At 45.8% G+C, this 25,000-nt stretch overlaps 3 protein-coding genes across 5 annotated transcripts in view; 1 reads left to right on the plus strand and 2 right to left on the minus strand.

Annotated features, from left to right (window-relative positions):
- The window catches only part of LOC121553866 (protein tweety homolog 3), a 42,710-nt gene extending 25,453 nt beyond the window's left edge, over nucleotides 1-17,257 (minus strand). Inside the window, exons 1-2 of the mRNA XM_041867256.2 lie at nucleotides 16,136-17,257; nucleotides 154-359 (exon numbers count right to left, since the gene is read on the minus strand). Of these exons, the coding sequence (XP_041723190.2) occupies nucleotides 154-359; nucleotides 16,136-16,261 (332 nt within the window). The 5' untranslated portion in view covers nucleotides 16,262-17,257. The remainder of the gene's footprint in view (nucleotides 1-153; nucleotides 360-16,135) is intronic.
- Nucleotides 1-25,000, plus strand: part of LOC121534260 (zinc finger protein 501) — a 644,805-nt gene that overhangs the window by 568,481 nt on the left and 51,324 nt on the right. The gene's annotated exons all lie outside the window — the stretch shown is intronic.
- iqce (IQ motif containing E) overlaps nucleotides 17,516-25,000 on the minus strand; it is an 8,820-nt gene continuing 1,335 nt past the window's right edge. Inside the window, exons 5-21 of one of the 2 annotated variants that reach the window (XM_041867253.2) lie at nucleotides 24,195-24,332; nucleotides 23,960-24,009; nucleotides 23,684-23,797; nucleotides 23,012-23,062; nucleotides 22,862-22,932; nucleotides 21,736-21,808; nucleotides 21,595-21,635; nucleotides 21,129-21,280; nucleotides 20,946-21,001; nucleotides 20,498-20,748; nucleotides 19,713-19,820; nucleotides 19,246-19,450; nucleotides 19,026-19,121; nucleotides 18,709-18,836; nucleotides 18,487-18,578; nucleotides 18,277-18,372; nucleotides 17,516-18,165 (exon numbers count right to left, since the gene is read on the minus strand). In XM_041867253.2, the coding sequence (XP_041723187.2) occupies nucleotides 18,041-18,165; nucleotides 18,277-18,372; nucleotides 18,487-18,578; nucleotides 18,709-18,836; nucleotides 19,026-19,121; nucleotides 19,246-19,450; nucleotides 19,713-19,820; nucleotides 20,498-20,748; nucleotides 20,946-21,001; nucleotides 21,129-21,280; nucleotides 21,595-21,635; nucleotides 21,736-21,808; nucleotides 22,862-22,932; nucleotides 23,012-23,062; nucleotides 23,684-23,797; nucleotides 23,960-23,989 (1,689 nt within the window). In that variant the 5' untranslated portion in view covers nucleotides 23,990-24,009; nucleotides 24,195-24,332 and the 3' untranslated portion in view covers nucleotides 17,516-18,040. The remainder of the gene's footprint in view (nucleotides 18,166-18,276; nucleotides 18,373-18,486; nucleotides 18,579-18,708; nucleotides 18,837-19,025; nucleotides 19,122-19,245; nucleotides 19,451-19,712; nucleotides 19,821-20,497; nucleotides 20,749-20,945; nucleotides 21,002-21,128; nucleotides 21,281-21,594; nucleotides 21,636-21,735; nucleotides 21,809-22,861; nucleotides 22,933-23,011; nucleotides 23,063-23,683; nucleotides 23,798-23,959; nucleotides 24,010-24,194; nucleotides 24,333-25,000) is intronic. The other variant, XR_005997591.2, reaches the window with a different exon arrangement.

Consider the following 25,000-nt stretch of genomic DNA (forward strand, 5'->3'; position numbering starts at 1 on the left):
TGTGTGTGTGTGTGTGCATCCGTGTACAGCCCTGTGTGTGTGTGTGTGTGTGTGTGTATCCGTGTACAGCCCTGTGTGTGTGTGTGTGTGTGTGTGTGTGTGTGTGTGTGTGTGCATCCGTGTACAGCCCTGTGTGTGTGTGTTACCACTAACCTGCAGACGAGCGTGGCGATGATGACACACCAGGCGGTACAGCAGCAGTCAGGGTTGGGGGGCTGGTGTGTGTGTGTGTGTGAGTGAGAGTGTGTGTCGTCATGGTTCTTGCGTCGTCGGCAGCACAGCCAGAAAGAGTAGAAGAGGAGGAAGAGGAGGTCCAGAGCCAGACACACCAATGCTATTCCGCCTAGCAACAGCACCGACTGGGGAGAGAGAGATAGAGAGAGACAGGATATGACATCACAACAACCTGGATCCTAAAATGACAAGTCAATAATCCCATTTTGGCCCTGTACAGAAACAACCCCTTCCAACTGGACACAAATTTGCTAAATCTACATTGCTTCCACGTCATTTCAACAACAAAAAATCTAAATGTGGTGACGTTGAATCAACGTGGAAAACTGATTGGATTAGCAAAAAGTCATCAACGTAATGGAATTTGGGGAATGTTCTTTTTTTTCTCCCCCTAACTTTGAACCTAAATCCAATGACTGGTTAAAAAATGTATTGAATTCACATTAGTGGACAACTTAATCAAATGTGAATCAAAACTAGACGTTGAACTGACGTCTGGGCCCAGTGGGTAGCTCCCTTTTCTGTGGACCATTTTGACAGAAACACAAGAGGGAGGAAAGCGGATATGATGTCACAATGAGCATTGTAGGGTACAGGAAGAGAAGAGGAAGTTGATTGTAAACGAACACAAAGTGGCCTCAAGTGAACCCCCCTCTCCCTCCCCATCACTAACTCCTACTGTAGAATCTTGTGTAGATCTGAACGTTGCAACTACAGATGTCAGATTTTAATTCATTTTCCTGCGCAACATTAAATTCAAATGAGCCTCGTGATTTTAGATTTGTTCACAAAAAAACCCGCAGTTCTCTTTCTCTCCATGCGGGGGGGCAGTCGAGTCAATGAGGACCAGTGCCAACTATCAAAATCATCCTCCCTATAAAGGTTATGAATCATCTGTCAAAATGTAGTTCAATCGTGGCCTGGGGTGGTGTATCGGTTAGCGCCGCTGCCTTCAGCGCGAACATATAGACCTACCGCGTCGGAGTGGGTTCGATTACGGCCCCTCCTCTTCTGGCACAAATAACTCAATCATTTAAAATATGGACAGTCCAGGGATATTTTACCCCCGATCTTGATAAGAAATGACCATACCAGACACTTTTATTTTGAAAGACAGCTGTATTTAAATGATAACAGAAATAGGAAACAAATAAAATATTAACAGCAGACTACCCAACCAGGGTTGGGGTCAACACCATTTAAATTCAGAAAGTAAACCAAATTCACATTTCTCATTTTTCCCATTGAAACGCATTGAAGAGAATTGGTTTTAGAATTTCAGTGTACTTCCTGAATTGACTGGAATTGAAATGGAATTGACCCCAATCCTGACACCAACATTAGTTTTCATTCATACAATGTGTCGGGTAAATTGCCACAGTAGATTTGCAGTGTTAAACGAATAAATACTTGATTTCTATTGTATGGAATGCTTGTCAAATAGATAAATCGCCCTTAGCCTGTTCAAAAAGGACTAAGTTGTTCTGATTACAATACCAATCAGAGGGCGAACATATCTTGAAAGACTTTGGTTGCAAGCAGGACTAAGGGTAACACCGTCAATCTTTTAGGGAGCGGTAATGGAGGGGACCGATAATGGTTGCAATTGAGATCAGCTGTGCGGGTGAATTTAGCGCGTATTGATGGTTTAACGAGACATCGGCTGGCGATAACCCAGTGCCATCGACGGTTGCAATAGGCCCCCTTGTTATGTGACTCTATTCCAATACATTCTGTAGGCTACCCGTTAGCCTATCCATTGTGACATCATGAAAGGTGTGAAACCCCATAATAGGCTACAGTGTTTCCCGGGCTGAGTTGATCAGCTGATTGGACCATCAGTTGATTGACAGATGTAGGCCTGCTGTAGAACAATAAACTTTCCTCCAGTGTGGACGCTGGCCCCCGTTCTATAGTTAGGCTATGTGTAATTTGTCAGGTGGCTTAGTGGTTAAGAGCGTTGTGCCAGTAACCGAAAGGTCGCTGGTTCTAATCCCTGAGCCGACTAGGTGAAAAATCTGTCGATTTGCCCTTGAGCAAGGCACTTAAACCCTAATTGCTCCTGTAAGTCGCTCTGGAAAAGAGCGTCTGCTAAATGACTAAAATGTAATGTAAATGTCAATATAGTTCTGCTATAGGGTCTGGGTGGCCCTTACAGTAGGTGACCTTCATTGTTAAGCTGTTATGAGCCGGCTACAGTAGCATAGGCCACAGGAGGTTGGTGGCACCTTAATTAGGGAGGACGGGCTCGTGGTAAGGTCTGGAGCGGAGTCAGTGGAATGGTATCAAATACATCAAACATCTTTCCATTTGCTACGTTCCGGACATTATTCTTTTTATTTTTATTTAACCGTTATTTAACCTTAATTTAACTAGGCAAGTCAGTTGAGAACAAATTCTTATTTACAATGATGGCCTACCAAAAGGCAAAAGGCCTCCTGCGGGGACGGGGGCTGGGATTAAAAATAAATAAAATATAGGACAAAACACACATCACGACAAGAGAGATAACACAACACTACATAAAGAGAGACCTAAGACAACACAACATGACAACAACATGGTAGCAACACAACATGACAACAACATGGTAGCAACCCAACATGACAACAACATGGCAGCAACACAACATGAAAACAACATGGTAGCAACCCAACATGAAAACAACATGGCAGCAACACAACATGAAAACAACATGGCAGCCACCCAACATAAAAACAACATGGTAGCAACCCAACATAAAAACAACATGGCAGCAACCCAACATAAAAACAACATGGTAGCAACCCAACATAAAAACAACATGGCAGCAACCCAACATAAAAACAACATGGTAGCAACCCAACATAAAAACAACATGGTAGCAACCCAACATGAAAACAACATGGTAGCAACACAACATGGTGGCAACACAACATGAAAACAACATGGTAGCAACACAACATGGCAGCAGCACAACATGGTAGCAGCACAAGACATGGCACAAACATTATTGGGCACAGACAACAGCATAAAGGGCAAGAAGGTAGAGACAACAATACATCACCTGAAACAGCCACAACTGTCAGTAAGAGTGTCCATGATTGAGTCTTTGAATGAATAGATGGAGATAAAACTGTCAGCCGTTCTCCCGTCAGCAGCCTCTGCTGGCATAGTACAGGCCTACTGTACTTTCAGTTTGATGACGGCATTTGAAGTCATCTTTGTTGTGGACTGAAAGCCTGTATTGTGGGGCTTTACTTGGCTCATCACGCTCTAGCGACTCCTTGTGGCGGGCCGGGTGCCTGCAGGCTGACCTCAGTCGTCAGTTGAACGGCTTCCGGGTTAAGCGGGCGGGTGTTAAGAAGTGTGGTTTGGCGGGTCATGTTTTGGAGGACGCATGACATGACCTTCGCCTCCCGAGCATACTGCGACAAAAAGGGTCAAATTAAGATCTGACATCTGTAGCCATGCTAAGCTTTTTTTTCCCCCAGTTCGGGGGGCCAGACACACACACACTCTCTCCAGCTGCGACAGAGGTGTTTGGGGAGCGGAAGTGAGGCTGTGTGTCAGATGAATCAGGCTAACAACACACACTCATCTCACACACTCACTCCTGCTTTGGGGTAGCAGAAGCAGGACTTAGGGGAGCAGTGTGTCAGGACCCACCACACAGATCACATACACACACTGAACACTTTGATGTCTGACACAGAGAGAGAGAGAGAGAGAGAGAGAGAGAGAGAGAGAGAGAGAGAGAGAGGAGAGAGAGAGGAGAGGAGAGGGAGAAGAGAGAGAGAGAGAGAGAGAGAGAGAGAGAGAGAGAGAGAGAGAGAGAGAGAGAGAGAGAGAGAGAGAGAGAGGAGAGAGGAGAGAGAGAGAGAGAGAGAGAGAGAGAGAGAGAGAGAGAGAGAGAGAGAGAGAGAGAGAGAGAGAGAGAGAGAGAGACCAACACCTCACACAGGAGCAACAGATCAACAGACACCCCGCCCAGACCTGTGAGACACTCTCCCAGACCTGCGGGACCCCCCCGGACCTACACATAGAGGACCCACGCCGAGAGGACCTACATCCAGACCACAGCACCATCAGCCACATCCACACCCCAACAAATTAACACCCCCCCAAGTCAACCATGCCCACACCCCATTTAGGCCCCCTCAGATCAGACCTATGCCCCTCCTGCCCACCCCATGCCCCTCACTCCCGCAAAGAGGGCCTCAACATGAAAGTCACACATACGCCCAAGCCGTGAGCAGGCAAACAGCCCCAACCCCCACTCTTACACTAGCCCAAGCCAATGGCATGTACCAGATGCTCAGCAGGCTCTGCTTACACATACTGGTCTGAGGCCAAACCACACGACTAACAACATTGGACACTTTATGGAACAGAAAGCCTTCACTATTTCATCCTGGAATATGCAAGGCCTGAGGTCATCTGCCTTTGGCTTAAAGAGCAGGAGCCTGGACTTCACCAAAGAAATCGGAAATACAGACATTGTCATCCTACAAGAAACATGGTATAGAGGAGACGGACCCACTGGTTGCCCTCTAGGTTACAGAGAGCTGGTAGTCCCATCCACCAAACTACCAGGTGTGAAACAGGGAAGGGACTCAGGGGGTATGCTAATTTGGTATAGAGCAGACCTAACTCACTCTATTCAATTAATCAAAACAGGAACATTTTACATTTGGCTAGAAAATCAAAAGGAAATGATCTCAACAGAGAAAAATGTCCTCCTGTGTGCTACCTATATCCCCCCACTAGAATCCCCATACTTTAATGAAGACAGCTTCTCCATCCTGGAGGGGGAAATCAATCACTTCCAAGCCCAGGGACATGTACTAGTCTGTGGCAACCTAAATGCCAGAACTGGACAAGAACCTGACACCCTCAGCACACAGGGGGACAAACACCTACCTGGAGGTGACAGCATTCCCTCCCCCATATGCCCCCCTAGGCACAACTACGACAACATAACCAACAAAAACGGGTCACAACTCCTGCAGCTCTGTCGCACGCTGGGTATGTACATAGTCAAAGGTAGGCTTCGAGGAGACTCATAACTCAGAATACCTGACCACTGTGACTGACCCAAACTTAAGGAAAGCTTTGACTATGTACAGACTCAGTGAGCATAGCCTTGCTATTGAGAAAGGCCGCCGTAGGCAGACCTGGCTCTCAAGAGAAGACAGGCTATGTGCACACTGCCCACAAAATGAGGTGGAAACTGAGCTGCACTTCCTAACCTCCTCAAATGTATGACCATATTAGACACACATATTTCCCTCAGATTATACAGATCCACAAAGAATTTGAAAACAAACCCAATTTTTATAAACTCCCATATCTATTGGGTGAAATACCACAGTGTGCCATCACAGCAGCAAGATTGGTGACCTGTTGCCACAAGAAAAGGGCAACCAGTGAAGAACAAACACCAAATGCAACCCATAATCCATATTATTTATTTTCCCATTTGTACTTTTCCTATTTGCACATTATTACAACACTGTATATAGACATAATATGACATTTGAAATGTCTTTATTCTTTTGAAACTTCTGAGTGTAATGTTTACTGTTCATTTTTTATTGTTTATTTCACTTTGGTTTATTATCTGTTTCACTTGGTTTGGCAATGTAAACATATGTTTCCCATGTCAATAAAGCACTTATTGAAGCAATAAAGCAATTTAATTTAATTGAGAGAGAGGGGGGGGTCTCAGTTGGTAGAGCATGGCGCTTGCAACGCAAGGGTTGTGGGTTCGATTCCCACGGGGGGCCAGTATGAAAAATGTATGCACTCAGTCGCTCTGGATAAGAGCGTCTGCTAAATGACTAAAATGTAAAATGTAAAAAGAGGGGTAAGGTTTGTCTGACTCAAAAAGAGAGGAAGAGAGAACCAGATGAAAGAGAGAACCAGATGAAAGAGAGAACCAGATGAGGGAGAGCAGGAGAGGGGGATGGGAGAATGATGTCTGACAGAGAGTAAGATGAAAGAGAAGGAAAGCAGAAAGAAAGAGGAAGGAAAGCAGAAAGAAAGAGGGGAGGGGCTGGCAAAGGTTGAACAGTGAGTAGGTTGTTTACGAAGCATGTGACAATAAATGTGATTTGGTTCATGGTCTTTATCTGTGACATGATATAAACACACAGCTGGATATGTCTGCTGTGAAAGCGTGAAGGACGTTTCCCTTCCTCCAGGATACACATGGAAAAGCATTCTGCTCCACATCATGCCGGGACAATGTCTGTAGGTTCCGGAATAGCGGACAGGAATTATGCAGCTGCCGAAACAATCTAAAACAATTTCCATAGGAATTGTGCTACAGGTGAAGAGATACCATGTACACACAACAGCCCCAGGTGGCTGAGCTTTGGGATTATCCGGTAGGACAGAACACCAGCAGTACTTCGGACCGCCAAGGGAAAGGTTTGAATACCACAGTGCTTTACACTGTGTACAGCTAGCGACTAGCGTAGCTAGAATGACCCCAGTAGGTCACTACACTCCCGAGTGGCGCAGCGGTCTAAGGCACTGCATCTCAGTGCTAGAGGCGTCACTACAGACCCTGGTTCGATTCCAAACTGTATCACAACCGGCCGTGATTGGGAGTCCCGTAGGGCGGCGCACAATTGGCCCAGCGTCGTCCGGGTTTGGCCGGTGTAGGCCGTCATTGTAAATAAGAATTTGTTCTTAACTGACTTGCCTAGTTAAATAAAGGTAAATAAAGACACCAGGCCACATGGCTTCCCTTGACATAACGACATATACATATCTAAGGAAATAGTGTCACCATCTCAACAAAACTTATAGCAATGGGACACTTCTGCTCTTTGAATGTTACCTCAATATAAAAGCATCCTTATGGAATGCGAACAAGACATGTCACTACTTCCATCGTGACTGTGTCCAGAGCCTAGTTCATATATCCAGAGATGGAGAGAGACAGAACCAGAGGCTCTCCCATGGTACTTATCCTAAGAGTAGGGGTGTTAACCCCGGTGTCCTCGCTAAATGTACCATCATGGCCACCTAATCATCCCTAGCTTCCAATTGGCTCATTCATCCCCTCTCCTCTTCCCCATGTTGTTGCTGTAGATGAGAATGTGTCTCAGTCAACTTACCTTTTAGTCAAATAAGGGTCAATAAAAAATAAAAAAAAGGAGGACTTTGGGCATGAAAAACGGTCCAACTCTGCCTCTTCCTCAATTTTCGAACAGAAATGGGGTGTGCCTTTGGTGCTTCATCAATGTGTCATTCTGGTCATGCTAGTTCGTTAGCTAAGCTAGCCACTGTTGCTAGCCAGTCTAGCTAGCCAGTAACTCCTCCAGTATGTGTTGACGTCATTTCACGGGATCTAATTTTGGACGGAAGCTTTAAAGATTGGTAAGAAATGGCAGTTTTGTAGCCAAATATCTTCTTCATCCATTTATCTTGTGTTTTTAAGCGTTAAATGACCTGGTATGATGGTGCATTGATCAGTTATACAGTTTAAAGCAGATATTTTTGCATATTTGCCCAAAGTCGACTTTTAATAAATACTACCATGGGAACAGAGGAGACAGAACAGACCCCACAGAACAGACAGTCACTCATATGACACCAGAGTGCGACAGAAGAAACATTTACTTATTATTATTAAATGGACCACAAGGATCAATTCCAAACCACAGCCTTGATCCCTTTCTCCTTGCTATACTGTGGTAGTGTATAGTGTCCACTCCATCCTGTTAGGTCAACACAGGGATCAATTCCAAACCACAGCAGAATATAATAATATAATACAGTTGAAGTGGGAAGTTTACATGCACTTAGGTTGGAATCATTAAAACTCGTTTTTCAACCACTCCACACATTTCTTGTTAACAAACTATAGTTTTGGCAAGTCAGTTAGGACATCTACTTTGTGCATGACACAAGTAATTTTTCCAACAATTGTTTACAGACAGATTATTTCACTTATGATTCACTGTATCACAATTCCAGTGGGTCAGAAGTTTACATACACTAAGTTGACTGTGCCTTTAAACAGCTTGGAAAATTCCAGAAAATGATGTCATGGCTTCTGATAGGCTAATTCACATCATTTGAGTCAATTGGAGGTGTACCTGTGGATGTATTTCAAGGCCTACCTTCAAACTCAGTGCCTCTTTGCTTGACATCATGGGAAAATCAAAAGAAATCAGCCAAGACCTCAGAAAAATAATTGTAGACCTCCACAAGTCTGGTTCATCCTTGGGAGCAATTTCCAAACGCCTGAAGGTACCACGTTCATCTGTACAAACAATAGTATGCAAGTATAAACACCATGGGGCCACGCAGCCGTCATACCGCTCAGGAAGGAGACGCGTGTTCTGTCTCCTCGAGATTAATGTAATTTGGTGCGAAAAGTGCAAATCAATCGCAGAACAACAGCAAAGGACCTTGTGAAGATGCTGGAGGAAACAGGTACAAAAGTATCTATAACCACAGTAAAACGAGTCCTATATCGACATAACCTGAAAGGCCGCTCAGCAAGGAAGAAGCTACTGCTCCAAAACCACCATTCAAAAAACAGACTACGGTTTGCAACTGCACATGGGGATAAATATCTTACTTTTTTGAGAAATGTCCTCTGGTCTGATGAAACAAAAATAGAACTGTTTGGCCATAATGACCATTGTTATGTTTGGAGGAAAAGGGGGTACCTTGCAAGCCGAAGAACACCATCCCAACCGTGAAGCACGGGGGTGGCAGCATCATGCTGTGGAGGTGCTTTTCTGCAGGAGGGACTGGTGCACTTCACAAAATAGATGGCATCATGAGGAAGGAAAATTATGTGGATATATTGAAGCAACATCTCAAGACATCAGTCAGGAAGTTAAAGCTTGGTCGCAAATGGGTCTTCCAAACGGACAATGACCCCAAGCATACTTCCAAAGTTAAGGACAACAAAGTCAAGGTATTGGAGTGGCCATCACAAAGCCCTGACCTCAATCCTATACAAAATTTGTGGGCAGAACTGAAAAAGCGTGTGTGAGCAAGGAGGCCTACAAACCTGACTCAGTTACACCAGCTCTGTCAGGAGGAATGGGCCAAAATGTACCCAACGTAAAGTGGGAAGCTTGTGGAAGGCTACCTGAAACGTTTGACCCAAGTTAAACAATTTAAAGGCAATGCTACCAAATACTAATTTAGTATATGTAAACGTCTGACCCACTGGGAATGTGATGAAAGAAATAAAAGCTGAAAGAAATAATTATCTCTACTATTATTCTGACATTTCACATTCTTAAAATAAAGTGGTGATCCTAACTGACCTAAGACAGGGCATTTTTACTAATGTCAGCAATTGTGAAAAACTGAGTTTAAATGTATTTGGCTAAGGTGTATGTAAACTTCCAACTTCAACTGTATATGCCATTTAGCAGACACTTTTATCCAAAGAGACTTACAGTCATGCTTGCATACTGGACCACAACATGCCTGGATTCGACATAGTAATAGTGTCCTTTCAGGTGAGTGAGGGTAGAGTGAAGGGAGAGAGAAGGGGGTTTGGGACTGAGCCTAGGTGTGTAGAGAGTGGGTATTGGAGGGGGGCTGGTAGGGGTGACAGTGGGTGAGAGAATGGGGCTACAGAAAATGTATGACACCACCATGACAAACAAAGTGTGCACCCTATTCCCTATATAGTGCAGTACTTTTGACCAGTCACAGCTGGCTTTCATGGACCCCATTTGGGACACAATCAAAGTTTTTTATTTTAGAGTGAGACTCTGATCATGTAGTCAAGGAAACCTGACAGGTATTTCTAAACATCACTAGGGGCCGGGGATATGGTGTTTATTTTCTATCAAATGTATTTCTATGGGAATATGGGTAACCCCTACTTTTTTATTAGAGAGAGAGAGAGAGAAAGAGAGACACACACAGAGAGAGACACAGAGAGAGAGAGACACAGAGAGACAGAGAGAGAGAGAGAGAGAGAGAGAGAGACAGAGAGACACAAAGAGAGAGAGAGAGACACAGAGAGAGAGAGAGAGACACAGAGAGAGAGAGACAGAGAGAGAGAGATAGAGAGAGAGAGAGAGAGACAGACAGAGAGAGAGAGACAGAGAGAGAGAGAGAGAGAGACAGAGAGAGACAGAGAGAGACACACAGAGAGAGAGAGAGAGAGAGAGAGAGAGAGAGAGAGAGAGAGAGAGAGAGAGAGAGAGAGAGAGAGAGAGAGAGAGGGGGATAGAGGGGGATAGAATGAGAGCATGCACCCACACACAAAGAGCTAGCGTGATGGAGGGTGTGACATAGGTGCATCACCTCACGGTAGCACAGATCTGGGACCCGTTATAAGGTCTTGGTGTCTGGTATCTGGGCACCCTCTGCGGGGTCGGACACAACTGGATGCTTCCTGTTTCCAGGGGAACTGGAAAGACAGCCTGTGACATGACTTCCTCTTTTGGACACTTCATCTGAACTCCTCCTCCACATTTACTGGATTGTTTCAACAGTGCAGAAGAGAACCGACATTTTGTTTTCCTCGTCAGGACCAGAAAGAGAGAAACGCTGCTCAGTATCAGCTGTGCTTGATACCCTCTAACTGGATTTAAACTGTCGTCCATACTCACTGGGAGGATTACACAGAGATCAATTAGCTACTGCTCTCTCTCTCTCTCTCTGTGTGTGATGTAGATCAATTAGTGGTTTAAAGGAGGCGAGGTACGATGGGGGAGGGGAGAGTTAGACACCCAAGAACACAGATCTACTTTCCGCCTGGCAGAGTGTGTGTATGTGTGTGTGCGTGTGTGTGTGCGTGTGTGTGTGTGTGCGCGTGTCCCCCGACAGGATAGATCAGTTCCACTCCACTGATCTGACCCTGTTGTCCAGAGAGAGGTCAGACAGACAGCCTACTATATCTCTAATGACAGTGGATTCCCAAGTTAAACCGTGACACCACCTCACTGTGGTTCTGGCTCTGCCTAAACCCAGAGTCATAGACGTACATAGAGGGAGTGATCACTGTGGTTCTGGCTCTGCCTAAACCCAGAGTCATAGACGTACATAGAGGGAGTGATCACTGTGGTTCTGGCTCTGCCTAAACCCAGAGTCATAGACGTACATAGAGGGAGTGATCACTGTGGTTCTGGCTCTGCCTAAACCCAGAGTCATAGACGTACATAGAGGGAGTGATCACTGTGGTTCTGGCTCTGCCTAAACCCAGAGTCATAGACGTACATAGAGGGAGTGATCACTGTGGTTCTGGCTCTGCCTAAACCCAGAGTCATAGACGTACATAGAGGGAGGGATCACTATGGTTCTGGCTCTGCCTAAAGCCTTTAGACCAGTGTTTATTGATCCTAGTCCTGGGGATCCAAAGGTGTGTACATTTTTGTTTTTGCCATATCACTACACGTCCGATTCCACTAATCAAAAGGTTTAATGAGTTGATTAGTGGAATCAGGTGCTAGGGCAAAAACAAAAATGTGCAGATTGTGCCCCCCTTTGGGTCCTCAGGACCAGGATTAAAGAGGAACACTGCTTTAGAATGTTCCCATTCATATTAGAACCAGCTACATGGACTGTTTCCTGTTGGTCGGAATGTAGGAGTTAATCCTGTTGCTGGCATTCAGGAGTTGTGACTGGTTTCAGACACATCAGTTGGGAGTCTGTGTGTGTCTGTCTTTCCCATCATGCACACGGGCATATAGCTGTAGTCATGTCTCCTCTGTAATGCTCAACAGCTGTTTCACTGCTGCTCTTTTAGCTGACTCTGCGTTCCCTCCCCCCCCACCCACACCCACACACACACACACACACACGCACACACACACACACGTTTCCACTGCCTTACAGAACCTTGGGATTACAGCTCTTCAAGAACATTCCGGTATTCCCACAAAATTCCAACAGTCAGCGATCCGAACCCAGCTGCTGTCGATGATTAAACCAGTAGCTTTGAATACAGAGCAGTTCAACTACACATGCGCGTGTGTTTTGTGTCACTGTTTTTCAGCGTCTCTCTTCGACTGCATACTAATCATCTGGTGTTCAATCACATCACAGAGAAACACAGCACAGAGGGCTCAGTGTGTGTGTGTGTCAGCCGGAGACAGAAGCATGAAAGCCTCTCAGACTAGATAGACTGAGCATCTAAAGCTGAGTGAGAGAGAGAGAGAGAGAGAGAGAGAGAGAGAGAGAGAGAGAGAGAGAGAGAGAGAGAGAGAGAGAGAGAGAGAGAGAGAGAGAGAGAGAGAGAGAGAGAGAGAGAGAGAGAGAGAGAGAGAGAGAGAGAGAGAGAGAGAGAGAGAGAGAGAGAGAGAGAGAGAGAGAGAGAGAGAGAGAGAGAGAGAGAGAGAGAGAGAGAGAGAGAGGGGAGAGAGAGAGAGAGGGGGAGAGAGAGGAGAGAGAGAGAGAGAGAGAGAGAGAGAGAGAGAGAGAGACAGAGAGAGCCTTCTTTCACTACAGACAACAACAACACCCCTCCCACCTTCCATCACCATTTCCTCCCGCTCTCAGTTCCCTCTCTCCCTCCCTTCATCTCTCTCCCTGTTCCCTCTCTCCCTCCCTTCATCTCTCTCCCTGTTCCCTCTCTCCCTCCCTTCATCTCTCTCCCTGTTCCCTGTCTCCCTCCCTTCATCTCTCTCCCTGTTCCCTCTCTCCCTGTTCCCTCTCTCCCTCCCTTCATCTCTCTCCCTGTTCCCCGTCTCCCTCTGAGCGTCTATCCCTCCTCCAGGGCTACCAGTGACCTCATATTGAATAGCCCTCTACACATACATACAAATTCAGTTTTCTCCGTTTCTCCACGTTTTTTAAAAGGTTTTCACTCTCAGAATCACACATTTGTAATAGGAAAACAACAAAACTAGATGTTCTAAGTCCACAACAATGTTTAAACCACATCAGGAGACCCATGTGTCGCAGCGGTCTAAGGCACTGCATCTCAGTGCTTCAGGCGTCACTACAGACCCCCTGGTTTGATTCCAGGCTGTATCACAACCGGCCGTGATTGGGAGTCCCATAGGGCGGCGCACAATTGGCCCAGCGTCGTCCGGGTTTGGCCGGTGTAGGCCGTCATTGTAAATAAGAATTTGTTCTTAACTGACTTGCCTAGTTAACTAAAGGTAAAATAAATAAATAAAAATTAGAGTTCATACATTTGTATAGTTTTATTTTGAAAGTCAACAGTGATTTTAACTTCCATAGAGTGATCAATAGGTGTGCAACTATAGTTGTTCTTCACACAAAATACATTAGTGCAACACATTCAGCAGAAAATAGCTTCATTTTCATCAGATGACAACAGAAGTGCAACGCTATTTGGCTAGCAGCCACACAATTAAATGAGCTTACAATACATGGCCATCATATTTCTAATGTTTATCATAGAAAGAATGTAGCCAGCTACATTTCAGATCTACAAAACTCAGCGTTTACTTTTCTTTTCTGAGTGAAAAACTTATAATTCTGCATTAACGCAACCCCCTGAGACCACTTTTGAGGTCTGCACCAGCCAGAGACCGTTGTTTGGCTAGCAATGTTTCTGTAGCGCTCATGTGATTGCAGAGTTTGCTAAACAAATGGCCACTGGATTGATGCAAATAATCATGATATCATTCTGCCAGGTAGGCATAGGCTACTTTGTAGTTAACATGTAATTGAGAAGGTTTTTGGGAAAAGCCTTTCCATCCACCAGAAGGTGGTTGTTATTAGCATCACCGCTAACGGCTACACATAGTGGTAGATAAAAGCGCACACATACAGACTTGATGCATTTTGTTCATGTCTTATGATTAACTTGGGCAAATTAATGCGTTTCCTACTAAGTTCAATACATTTAGTTGATTTTCTACTGAGTTCTTCAATACATTTTTGAATATTGTTCAATATATTTACATTTTACCGTTTTATTGTCTGGATTCCGTGATTCCGTCCTCCGCAGCGTGGATTCTATAGGGCCCTAGAGACGAGTCGCCTTGCCTTGACAACAAGCTACAGACGTGTCGCCTTGACAACAACTCCCTAGGGGCTAGCTGTGACCTCACCTCAAACAACCAGGCCAAACAAACACACACACACACAGCTAAATATCTAGTGACACAAAAACATTTGACACATACTGTAAATTCATGCGAACACTTGTATGTACACACACAATGGTGAAAGCTCAGTGACACAGAAACAGTCCAGGCACCAAAACACAGCAGGACGCAATTAGTCTGAATTAGGGCCCTTAGAATTCCTCTCCACACATACACACACACACAGGGTTTTAGTGTCCCCCCTAAATGGGGTTTGGAGGAAATGGGTGCTTAGCAGTTCAGTCCTGATTTAGGAGAGAGGAGGAGAGAGACAGAGACAGGGTTGGGCTGGGAGGCAGGAGCAAAACCAGCTATAATTACAGCAGACTAACAAGACTTGTTTTGAAAGAAGCTTTATGATGTTGTAGTAGACAGACTATGGTTGTCTACTACATAGACAATGACTGGTCTATGGCACATCTCTCTCTCTTCTCTCTCTCTCAGTGATTTAAACCTGTCCTGAACTCAATGACTGGTCTATGGCACATCTCTCGCTCTTCTCTCTCTCTCAGTGATTTATACCTGTCCTGAACTCAATGACTGGTCTATGGCACACCTCTCTCTCTTCTCTCTCTCTCAATGATTTATACCTGTCCTGAACTCAATGACTGGTCTATGGCACATCTCTCTCTCTCTCTCTTCTCTCTCTCTCTCTCAATGATTTATACCTGTCCTGAACTCAATGACTGGTCTTTGGCACATCTCTCTCTCTCTCTCTTCCTGGGTTTCTCCCCGTATTCTCTCTCTCTCTCTTCCTGGGTTTCTCCCCTTATTCTCTCTCTCTTCCTGGGTTTCTCCCCTTATTCTCTCTCTCTCTCTCTCTTCTTTGTCATTCTGTAGGAAGCTTCCCACACTCACCACTTGGTAACCCCTCCTCCTCTAAATCACCATTCCTCCTCTCTTTCCCTCCTCTATCCATCCCTTCTTCACTAAACAACCCACTGACGCGTCACATTAAGATGCTCCTACATGTGTAATAACACTAGTAACACGTAGTTACAATAGTCATTGTTTTTTTAATTACGTAGTAATGGAGTTGAACTGTTTCTGCATCAATTTGTTATTATGAAGGAAAGGAGACAAGGATAGGAGATGAGGAGACAAGGATAGGAGATGAGGAGACAAGGATAGGAGATGAGGAGACAAGGATAGGAGATGAGGAGACAAGGATTGGAGATGAGGAGACAAGGATTGGAGATGAGGAGACAAGGATAGGAGATGAGGAGACAAGGATAGGAGATGAGGAGACAAGGATAGGAGATGAGGAGACGAGGATAGGAGATGAGGAGACGAGGACAGGAGATGAGGAGACGAGGACAGGAGATGAGGAGACGAGGACAGGAGATGAGGAGACGAGGATAGGAGATGAGGAGACGAGGATAGGAGATGAGGAGACGAGGATAGGAGATGAGGTGACGAGGATAGGAGATGAGACGAGGATAGGAGATGAGGAAGTGTCTGAGTGTTGGAATACTACCTAGGATGGTATGATGGACCAACCATATGTTTCCCCTTGGGTAGTAGATCCCTCTATAGGGCTTTAGTGAGTGGAGATCTGGATAACGGTTTTGATTGAACAAGGCCTTAGTGAGTGGAGATCTGGATAACGGTTTTGATTGAACAAGGCCTTAGTGAGTGGAGATCTGGATAACGGTTTTGATTGAACAAGGCCTTAGTGAGTGGAGATCTGGATAACGGTTTTGATTGAACAAGGCCTTAGTGAGTGGAGATCTGGATAACGGTTTTGATTGAACAAGGCCTTGGCGATTGTGGGAATAGGACGTGCTTCTCTGTCAGGATTGTGTGTGGCCTGCCTGCATGCATCCGTGTACTTGTGTTGGGTGTTTGTGTTCCAAACCTACCTTCTGGTACTCTGAGTCCTCGGGTCTGAAGTCGCTGCTGACCGTCTCAAACTGCAGGTTGAAGTGGGGGAGGCGGTGGAGCAGGTTGACCCACCACGGGGGAGAGTAGTTTACTACCGCTGCCATCCTCTTCTCACACACACAGACCTGCCGGTGTCACTACCAATCTGTCAACCCGAAATATGATGTGTCCCCTCCGGTCAACAACGCCCACGCACAGGCTATGATTCTCTTCTGAACTTGGAATAGTGTAATGCGCCGAGTGGGTTGTTATCGTTGATGTGATTCCGTAATCAATTCAAATATAGATTATCCGTTATTGACGGTTTGTTTTGGGGTAGAATACCATCCACAGACGCCACAGTCAAATCAGCAATCATTCGGTTACTCAGAGTCGGTCGTTGATTGATTTACCGTGCTACAATTTCCAGGGCCGCCAACATTCTCGTTCCCTCCGGTCTGTTCGTTGATTCCAGCCACGCGTGGTTAGGCTATCTATATTGGATTATTCCTGTTCTCCATTACCGCATTCCCAACGTTTAGCCAGGACGACAGATAATGCCCTATTCCGGTCCACGCTATGCGTGAATGTAACCAAGTCTCATTTTGCAATGTGGGAACTTGAAGCCTAGCGGTTTCACCACCAAAGACCTATTCACCCACAGATTGTAGGCTATTGTTCCCTATACAGCCGATGTAGGCTAAAACTGCAGGACTGCAGCAGAAATCACGACAAGAACTATCTCACATCTCATCGAACAATAACGGACATCCACGCCTTAGAAAGATAGCCTACCACTCTAAAAATGTCGTTACATTGCGGTTAGATTTGTCAGACAAATATCCACTAATCAAATACCCGCTTTTCTAGATCCCAAGGAGAAAGGGGATTTCAGGTTTAGATGACCTCCAATGAAACTGAGATTTAACGTCCGTTCTGCGAGCGGTCCCGTGAGTTCGTTTTGAATGTCCTCCCGGTAATGAATCGTCGTCGGCTGCTACATTGTTCACCGTTAATGGATTTGGAGGGTGAAGCAAACAGAACCTCGAAAACCCAGGAGGACAAGGCTTCTTCTCACTGCAGCTCGCTCTGCGAATAGATCTCAGTCGACCGTGTGTGCAGAGTGGAGCCGTGGTTGAATGCGCAAATACGCAGACCCCCCCTTTCGACCGCGTGACTGTAGTGCAGTTTCACAACCCAGTTTATGGCCATTACTACAAAACATCACAACACACCTTTTCATAAAAAACTAAGAAACACCCTGACCCCTAAAGTGTTCACGATACAAGGAAAGATAATCATTTAAAATCAGATAAAACGTTATTTTCATGGATTATAGCGATCATAATAAAACATGTAAAAAAACACACACAAAGATGGAATGATAAAAGAACATGTATAACAGTCACGCAGGCGCACGCGCACACACATTCCTCTGAGCATCATATTCCAGTAGAATATTATTACGATGATGATGATGATGATTTCACAGTTTGAATCAGCAGTGCTTCTGTTGATAGACATTAATTAAAGTCGCTCATTCTGCAATAAACTCTTTCATGGTTTACAACTTTGTTTATGATCATCAACAATCTATATACAGCACTCAGGCACTTTGGCAACATAAAAGGATATATATCAGAAGAGAGATGTTTGGGGCAGAGGGGTGACCAACCAACCCTCCTGGATATGTGCAGGATTTATTTTATTTTATTTGTACAGCCCTACACTAACTAACGTGTAGGACTTCGTTCCAGCCTTGCACTAGCAACATACCTGATTCTACTTATCAGCGTCTCCTCTGAACCTTGATTGAATCTGGTGTTCCTGTAGGGCTAGAGCAAAACCCTGCACACACAGCTACACACACACACACTACATATCCCATAGTGCAATGCTCTGGTCTAGAAGTAGATTTCCTCTCTCCTCACGAAACGAGACGGAGACACGATGATGTCATCGTCGGAATCCTCAGAGTCCATCACCTTGGCAACCTTGGAGTCTGGAGGTGGGTGGAGCTGTAGTTGGGCTACAGGCGAAGCACAGGAACACATATTACACATACACACACACACACACACACACACACACACACACACACACACACACACACACAGAGAAAGACACAAACACTCCGTACCTGGTGTGAGTCTCCTCGTGTTGGACAGTGTGTTCGAGACAGGCCAGGGATCTTCCTCACTCAGCTCTGTTACATCTTCATCACTGCCTGGAGGGGCTAACACACACACACACACACACACACACACACACATATTACATTCCTGATTTGTCCTTCAGTCAGCACTGTGCCACCAAGGTGTCAGATTCAGTGTGTGTGTGTGTGTCTCACCTGTGTTGCTGCGAGCGTGTGTTGTAGGGACAGAGGGGACTCTTCTAGGGGCTGGGGTGGGCCCACAGGGAGGAGGGGCTGGAGACTCTGAGCTACAAACAGACAGTTATACATACAATTTAAAAAACTGACACTTCCCAATATTATAACTGTGTGGTGTGTGTGTGGTGTCTGTGTGGTGTGTGTGGTGTGTGTGTGTGTGTGTGTGTGTGTGTGTGTGACCTCTCCGTCATTAGTGCGCTGCGTGTCAGGTGACCTCGGAACACAGACTGGATCAGCGTCAAGGCATCCAGCTCCCCATCACCCTCCACACAGGAAGTAATATCACTGCCGCGCTCTGATTGGCCGCTCTGGAAATGAAACATTAAATAGTAACTCTTAGATCAGAGCCTAATTAGGGCATTTTCACTCAACTCAATAGATACCCATTTTAAATACGGTACAACAGTGCCACTAAGTGGCTATTTGGTTGAACTACAACATTGCAGATGTGTGTGTGTGTGTGTGGTGTGTATGTATGTATGTATGTGGTGTGTTACCTTGCTGTGAGTGCTGGTGTGTGTGTCTCGGAGGTGAGCTAGATGGCTCTGTCTGAGGAGATGTCCTCTTATTGCTGACTGGACCAACACTGTGTCCTGGGGGGAGATGGACATTTGTCTTCATTCCCCTTCAAAAGTAATTCCAGTTCTGTAGTGGCAGCTGGCAGGTACAACAGATTATTTAAAATGTCTGTTTCTGGTTAGTTAGTTAGTGAGTTACCTTTTCTCTGTGCTCCAGCCACTCTCTCTGGATCACCCTAGCTGCCCTGTCTCTCTCCTCTCTTTCCTTCTCCTCCCTCTCTTCTGGGTTCTCCTTCCGGTTCACCTGGTTCTGTTCCTCCCGCTCTCTCTCTTCTTCTTCAGTCCATCTCTTCTTCTCTTCCTCCAGAGATTGTATCTTCACTGTCAGCTGTTCTATCTCCAGTCTGGACAAGGAGAAATTAGACAAGTAGAAAGGTGAAGTTTCCATGGAAACTTTATGGCACAGACACACAGAGAAGAATACGTTTCCATACAACCTCTGTGGGCCATGTCACAGTGGTTATAAGCCTGTTGTAAATAGATAAAGTAGTATTTATTTAATATTTGATCTTAATACGGTATTTAAATACAAACTGTAAACACCATTCATTGTGTAATAGTGTATTCACCAGTCAGGAAGTTCAGGTTGAACTGGGAGATACATACTGGTAGAGTTGTGCTTCCTTCTCATGTTCACTCCTTTGTTCATTCTGCCTCCTCTCCATCTCTTCCTCTTCCTGCTCTCTTTCAGCGATCAGTCGTTTCACCTCCTCTCTGAAAACAGAAGACTCAGCGATCAGTCGTTTCACCTCCTCTCTGAAAACAGAAGACTCAGCGATCAGTCGTTTCACCTCCGCTCTGAAAACAGAAGACTCAGCGATCAGTCGTTTCACCTCCTCTCTGAAAACAGAAGACTCAGCGATCAGTCGTTTCACCTCCTCTCTGAAAACAGAAGACTCAGCGATCAGTCGTTTCACCTCCTCTCTGAAAACAGAAGACTCAGCGATCAGTCGTTTCACCTCCTCTCTGAAAACAGAAGACTCAGCGATCAGTCGTTTCACCTCCTCTCTGAAAACAGAAGACTCAGCGATCAGTCGTTTCACCTCCTCTCTGAAAACAGAAGACTCAGCGATCAGTCGTTTCACCTCCTCTCTGAAAACAGAAGACTCAGCGATCAGTCGTTTCACCTCCTCTCTGAAAACAGAAGACTCAGCGATCAGTCGTTTCACCTCCTCTCTGAAAACAGAAGATTCAGCGATCAGTCGTTTCACCTCCTGTCTGAAAACAGAAGATTCCAAACTCTCTGAGAACGCTCTAAACATATTCTCAATACTAAGAACACCATCATAATACCAATAACTCAATATCAAAAATTCTATTGCAATTACTGGCGATTTCCAATTTAAATTTCCCATACTGCATTGCTGTAGTCATAGTAGTGTCTCTCTTACTCTCTATTGGTCAGCGTCTCCTGTAGCTCCGCCTTCTCCTGCTCCAGTTGGCTGACACACCCCTTCAGACGGACAAATCCCTCCCCTTCCTGTTGGGTGTTTACCACGGCAACGCCCCCTTCCATTGCTACGGTGGTTATCCCCGGCGGCGTAGCAACCTCTGTCTCCGTGGGTGTGGTCTGGTGGCCAGTCTGGACTGCCCTGTCCACTCCACTCCTCCTGCCTGGGGCTCTCCTCACCTCCTCTAACCTCTAACACAGGAAGGGACAGGTAGGGTTAACGTGTGTGTGCGTGTGTGTGTGTCTGTGTGTGTGTGTGAGCCACAAGACTGTGTAATCCCCCTGAGCTGAAGCCTAGGTTATTCCCTCCATTCCACTGTGTAGGACAAACCAGGAAACTGAGGAGGAGAATAAGTGTTGAGTGAAGGAGAAAGGCTCCATCTACTCACCCTCTCCAGTTCCACCAGTCTCCTCAATAGTCTCTGTTTGCTCCAGTCTTTGTAGGCTGAAACACAAGTACAACATATCATCCAATAGAAATACTAGGAATACAGGAGAATGGGCCATTTGTTATTTAACCTTTGACCCCGCTGTGTTGTGTCGATTTCCTCTCTCGGAGTGTGTATGTGTACCTTTCAGCCCACTGGCTGGGCTGTCTGTGTTCAGTTCCTCTCTCAGTGTGTGGTTCTCCTGCTGTAGCTGTTTAATGTTCTCTGATAGACGCAGAACCGTAGAGCTTAGAACCTTCTGCTGCCTCTGAGAACCTTTACTCTCTGCTCTACTACTACAGAGGGAGAGAAGAGCGAGGGGGGAGGGAGAGAGGGGGGAGGGAGAGCGAGAGGAGAGAGCGAGAGAGAAGAGGGTATGAGATTGAACCGAAAATGTAAGTGAACAAGTCTGTGAATGGGACGGCAAGTAGCCTAGCGGTTAAGAGCGTTGGGCCAGTAACAGAAAGGTCGCTGGTTCGAATACCCAAGCCGACTCTGTGAAAAAAATCTGCCAATGTGCCCTTGAGCAAGGCACTTAACCATAATTGCTCTTGTAAGTTACTCTAGATAAGAGCATCTGCTAAATTACTAAAATGTAAACTTTCTGTACCTTTTCTCTGTTGCGTCCAATATCATCCGCAGTCTCTGAATCTGGAGAACACACACACACACACACGTTAGGACCAGAAAAGGTCACGTTCAAATACAAATAAAACATCTAACTGCACTAGCACAGAGAGCAGAGATTTACCTCCTCAAAGTAGGTCTCCACTGTGATCTTCAACTCCTCCAGATTAGTGGTCTTCAGCTCACTCTGCAGTTTACTGTCACAACAGGAAATGACAGGATGAAGATGATACTACTCATCTTGATTTTATAATCAACTAAAACCATACAGAAAATATTATACTTTAGTGATATACACTGAGTGTACAAAACATTATGAACACCTGCTCTTTCCATGACCAGATAAATCCAGGTGAAAGCTATGATCCCTTACTGATCCCACCTGTTAAATCCACTTCAAATCAGTGTAGATGAAGGGGAGGATTTTTTAAGCCTTGAGACAATTGAGACATGGATTGTGTAGGTGTGCCATTCAGAGGGTGAATGGACAAGACAAAAGATTTAAGTGCCTTTGAACGGAGTATGGTAGTAGGTACCAGGCGCACCGGTTTGAGTCAAGAACTGTCACGCTGCTGGGTTTTTCACGCTCAACAGTTTCCCATGTGTATCAAGAATGGTCCACCACCCAAAGGACATCCAGCCAACTTGACACAACTGTGGGAAGCATTAGAGTCAACATGAGCCAGCATCCCTGTGGAATGCTTTCGACACCTTGTAGAGTCCATGCCCCAACGAATTGAGGCTGTTCTGAGTGCAAAAGGGGGGTGTAACTCAATATCAGGAAGGTGTTCCTAATGTTTTGTCCACTCCGTGTGTGTTTTTATTTGGACACTCTTTAAAGCTAGATGGTGCATCTCAAGAGATTTCATCCTGCAAAATGTATAATAAATAAATAGATAGAGAGAGATAGAGACAGACAGGCAGACAGACAGACAGAGACACACAGACAGACAGGCACACAGAGACAGGCAGACAGGCAGAGACAGACAGACAGGCAGAGACAGGCAGACAGACAGGCAGAGACAGACAGGCAGAGACAGTGTTACGAAATGAATACAAATTAATCTAACAGACAGACAGACAGGCAGAGAGGCAGAGACAGACAGACAAGCAGAGACAGACAGAGACAGTCAGACAGACAGGCAGACAGGCAGAGAAGCAGAGACAGACAGGCAGAGAGGCCGAGACAGGCAGGCAGAGACAGACAGGCAGAGGCAGACAGGCAGAGACAGACAGGCAGGCAGACTTACGTCACAGTGTTCTCTTTCTCTGTACACTGCTGTTCCAGCTTCAGGATTCTCTGTTTTAGTCCGTTAACAATCTGCAGGACAGGACACGTCAATCAACACCTTTCTACAACACACACACACACCACACACAGACACACACCACACACTTACCAGGCTCCCCTGGTTTTTCTTGTCCACCAGACTCAGTGTGTACTCCGGTCCCTGTGGAGGGAAAACAACAGGCTCAGAGCTGCTACAGGGACCTCCATGGAGTCACTATGATCAGAGCTGCTACAGGGACCTCCATGGAGTCACTATGATCAGAGCTGCTACAGGGACCTCCATGGAGTCACTATGATCAGAGCTGCTACAGGGACCTCCATGGAGTCACTATGATCAGAGCTGCTACAGGGACCTCCATGGAGTCACTATGATCAGAGCTGCTACAGGGACCTCCATGGAGTCACTATGATCTGACCTGCTACAGGGACCTCCATGGAGTCACTATGATCTGACCTGCTACAGGGACCTCCATGGAGTCACTATGATCTGACCTGCTACAGGGACCTCCATGGAGTCACTATGATCAGAGCTGCTACAGGGACCTCCATGGAGTCACTATGATCTGACCTGCTACAGGGACCTCCATGGAGTCACTATGATCAGAGCTGCTACAGGGACCTCCATGGAGTCACTATGATCTGACCTGCTACAGGGACCTCCATGGAGTCACTATGATCAGACCTGCTACAGGGACCTCCATGGAGTCACTATGATCTGACCTGCTACAGGGACCTCCATGGAGTCACTATGATCTGAGGTGATGCTGCTGGTGGTTGTTACCTTGGTGGGATCCAGGAGCTGTTCTATCTGTTTGTCTTTCTTAGTTTTGTCCTCTTCCAGACGCCGTAGTTTGGCTTTCATCCTATCCTTCTCTGACTTCTGGGCCTGAAGACTCTTAGAGAGGAACAGACAGACCTGATCAATTCATCTGAATTCATGACTAAAGGCATTAGCTGGAATGTTCTAAATGTCCAACACCTACTACAAAGCAGGATCAATGAGTTAGCCTGCTAACTTACCTAAATATTCTGAAATAACTTGTGTGTGGTTCTTTACCTTCTTGAGGTGGATGATCTCATCATACATGTCCTCCTTCTCTCTGTAGTCTGGAGGAGAATAACTGTTACATACACGTAGAATGGAACACACACACAATAGAACACAGGTACACACACACACACACACACACACACACACACAGAATAGAACACAGGTACACACACACACACAACCACACACAGAATAGAACACAGGTACACACACACATCCACACACATACACAACCACACACCGTTGGATGAGGAGCGTGAGTGTTTGTGTTTCTTAATGCCCAGAGCCTGTTGGAGATACTCTGGAGCGCAGGGAGAAGAGGAGAGCCGGGCTGAGGTGTGTGTTATGTCAAAGCCCCCTCTCAGAGACTGGGACAGACCTAGAGGGAAGAGAGAGAGAGAGAGAGAGAGAGAGAGAGAGAGAGAGAGAGAGCAAGAGAGAGAGAGAGAGAGAGAGAAAGAGAGAGAGAGAGAGAGAGCAAAAGAGAGAGAGAGAGAGAGAGACAGAGACATAGAGAGAGAGAGAGAGAGAGAGAGAGAGAGAGAGAGAGAGAGAGAGAGAGAGAGAGAGAGAGAGAGAGAGAGAGAGAGAGAGAGATGAAGGGGTGGAGGTGGAGAGGAAAGGAAGGAAGGAAGGAAGGAAGGAAGGAAGGAAGGAAGGAAGGAAGGAAGGAAGGAAGGAAGGAAGGAAGGAAGGAAGGAAGGAAGGAAGGAAGGAAGGAAGGAGAGAGAGCGATAGAGCGATGAAGGGGGGTGGAGGGGGAGAGGAGAGGGAGGGAGAGGGAATGAGGGAGAGAGAGAGAGAGAGGGGAAAAGAGAGGATAACATATTTTTAATACAATGGTAGACCTATAGTGAATGATGTTGTAAGACATGGTTCCCCTCTGAGCAAGGCATATCACTAGGGGACAACAAAACACTCCAAGCTGTCAGCTGGAATAACAAGCAACAAGACAATAACACTAGCTGAATAACTATGTGTGTGTCCCTATGGAGGTTTAGGTATGGACTTCTCTCTCTGTAGTACAGGCACATTGGTATGTAAAGC

This window comes from Coregonus clupeaformis, chromosome 38, assembly GCF_020615455.1.
Source record: "Coregonus clupeaformis isolate EN_2021a chromosome 38, ASM2061545v1, whole genome shotgun sequence".
In the NCBI taxonomy this organism is placed as follows: Eukaryota; Metazoa; Chordata; class Actinopteri; order Salmoniformes; family Salmonidae; genus Coregonus; species Coregonus clupeaformis.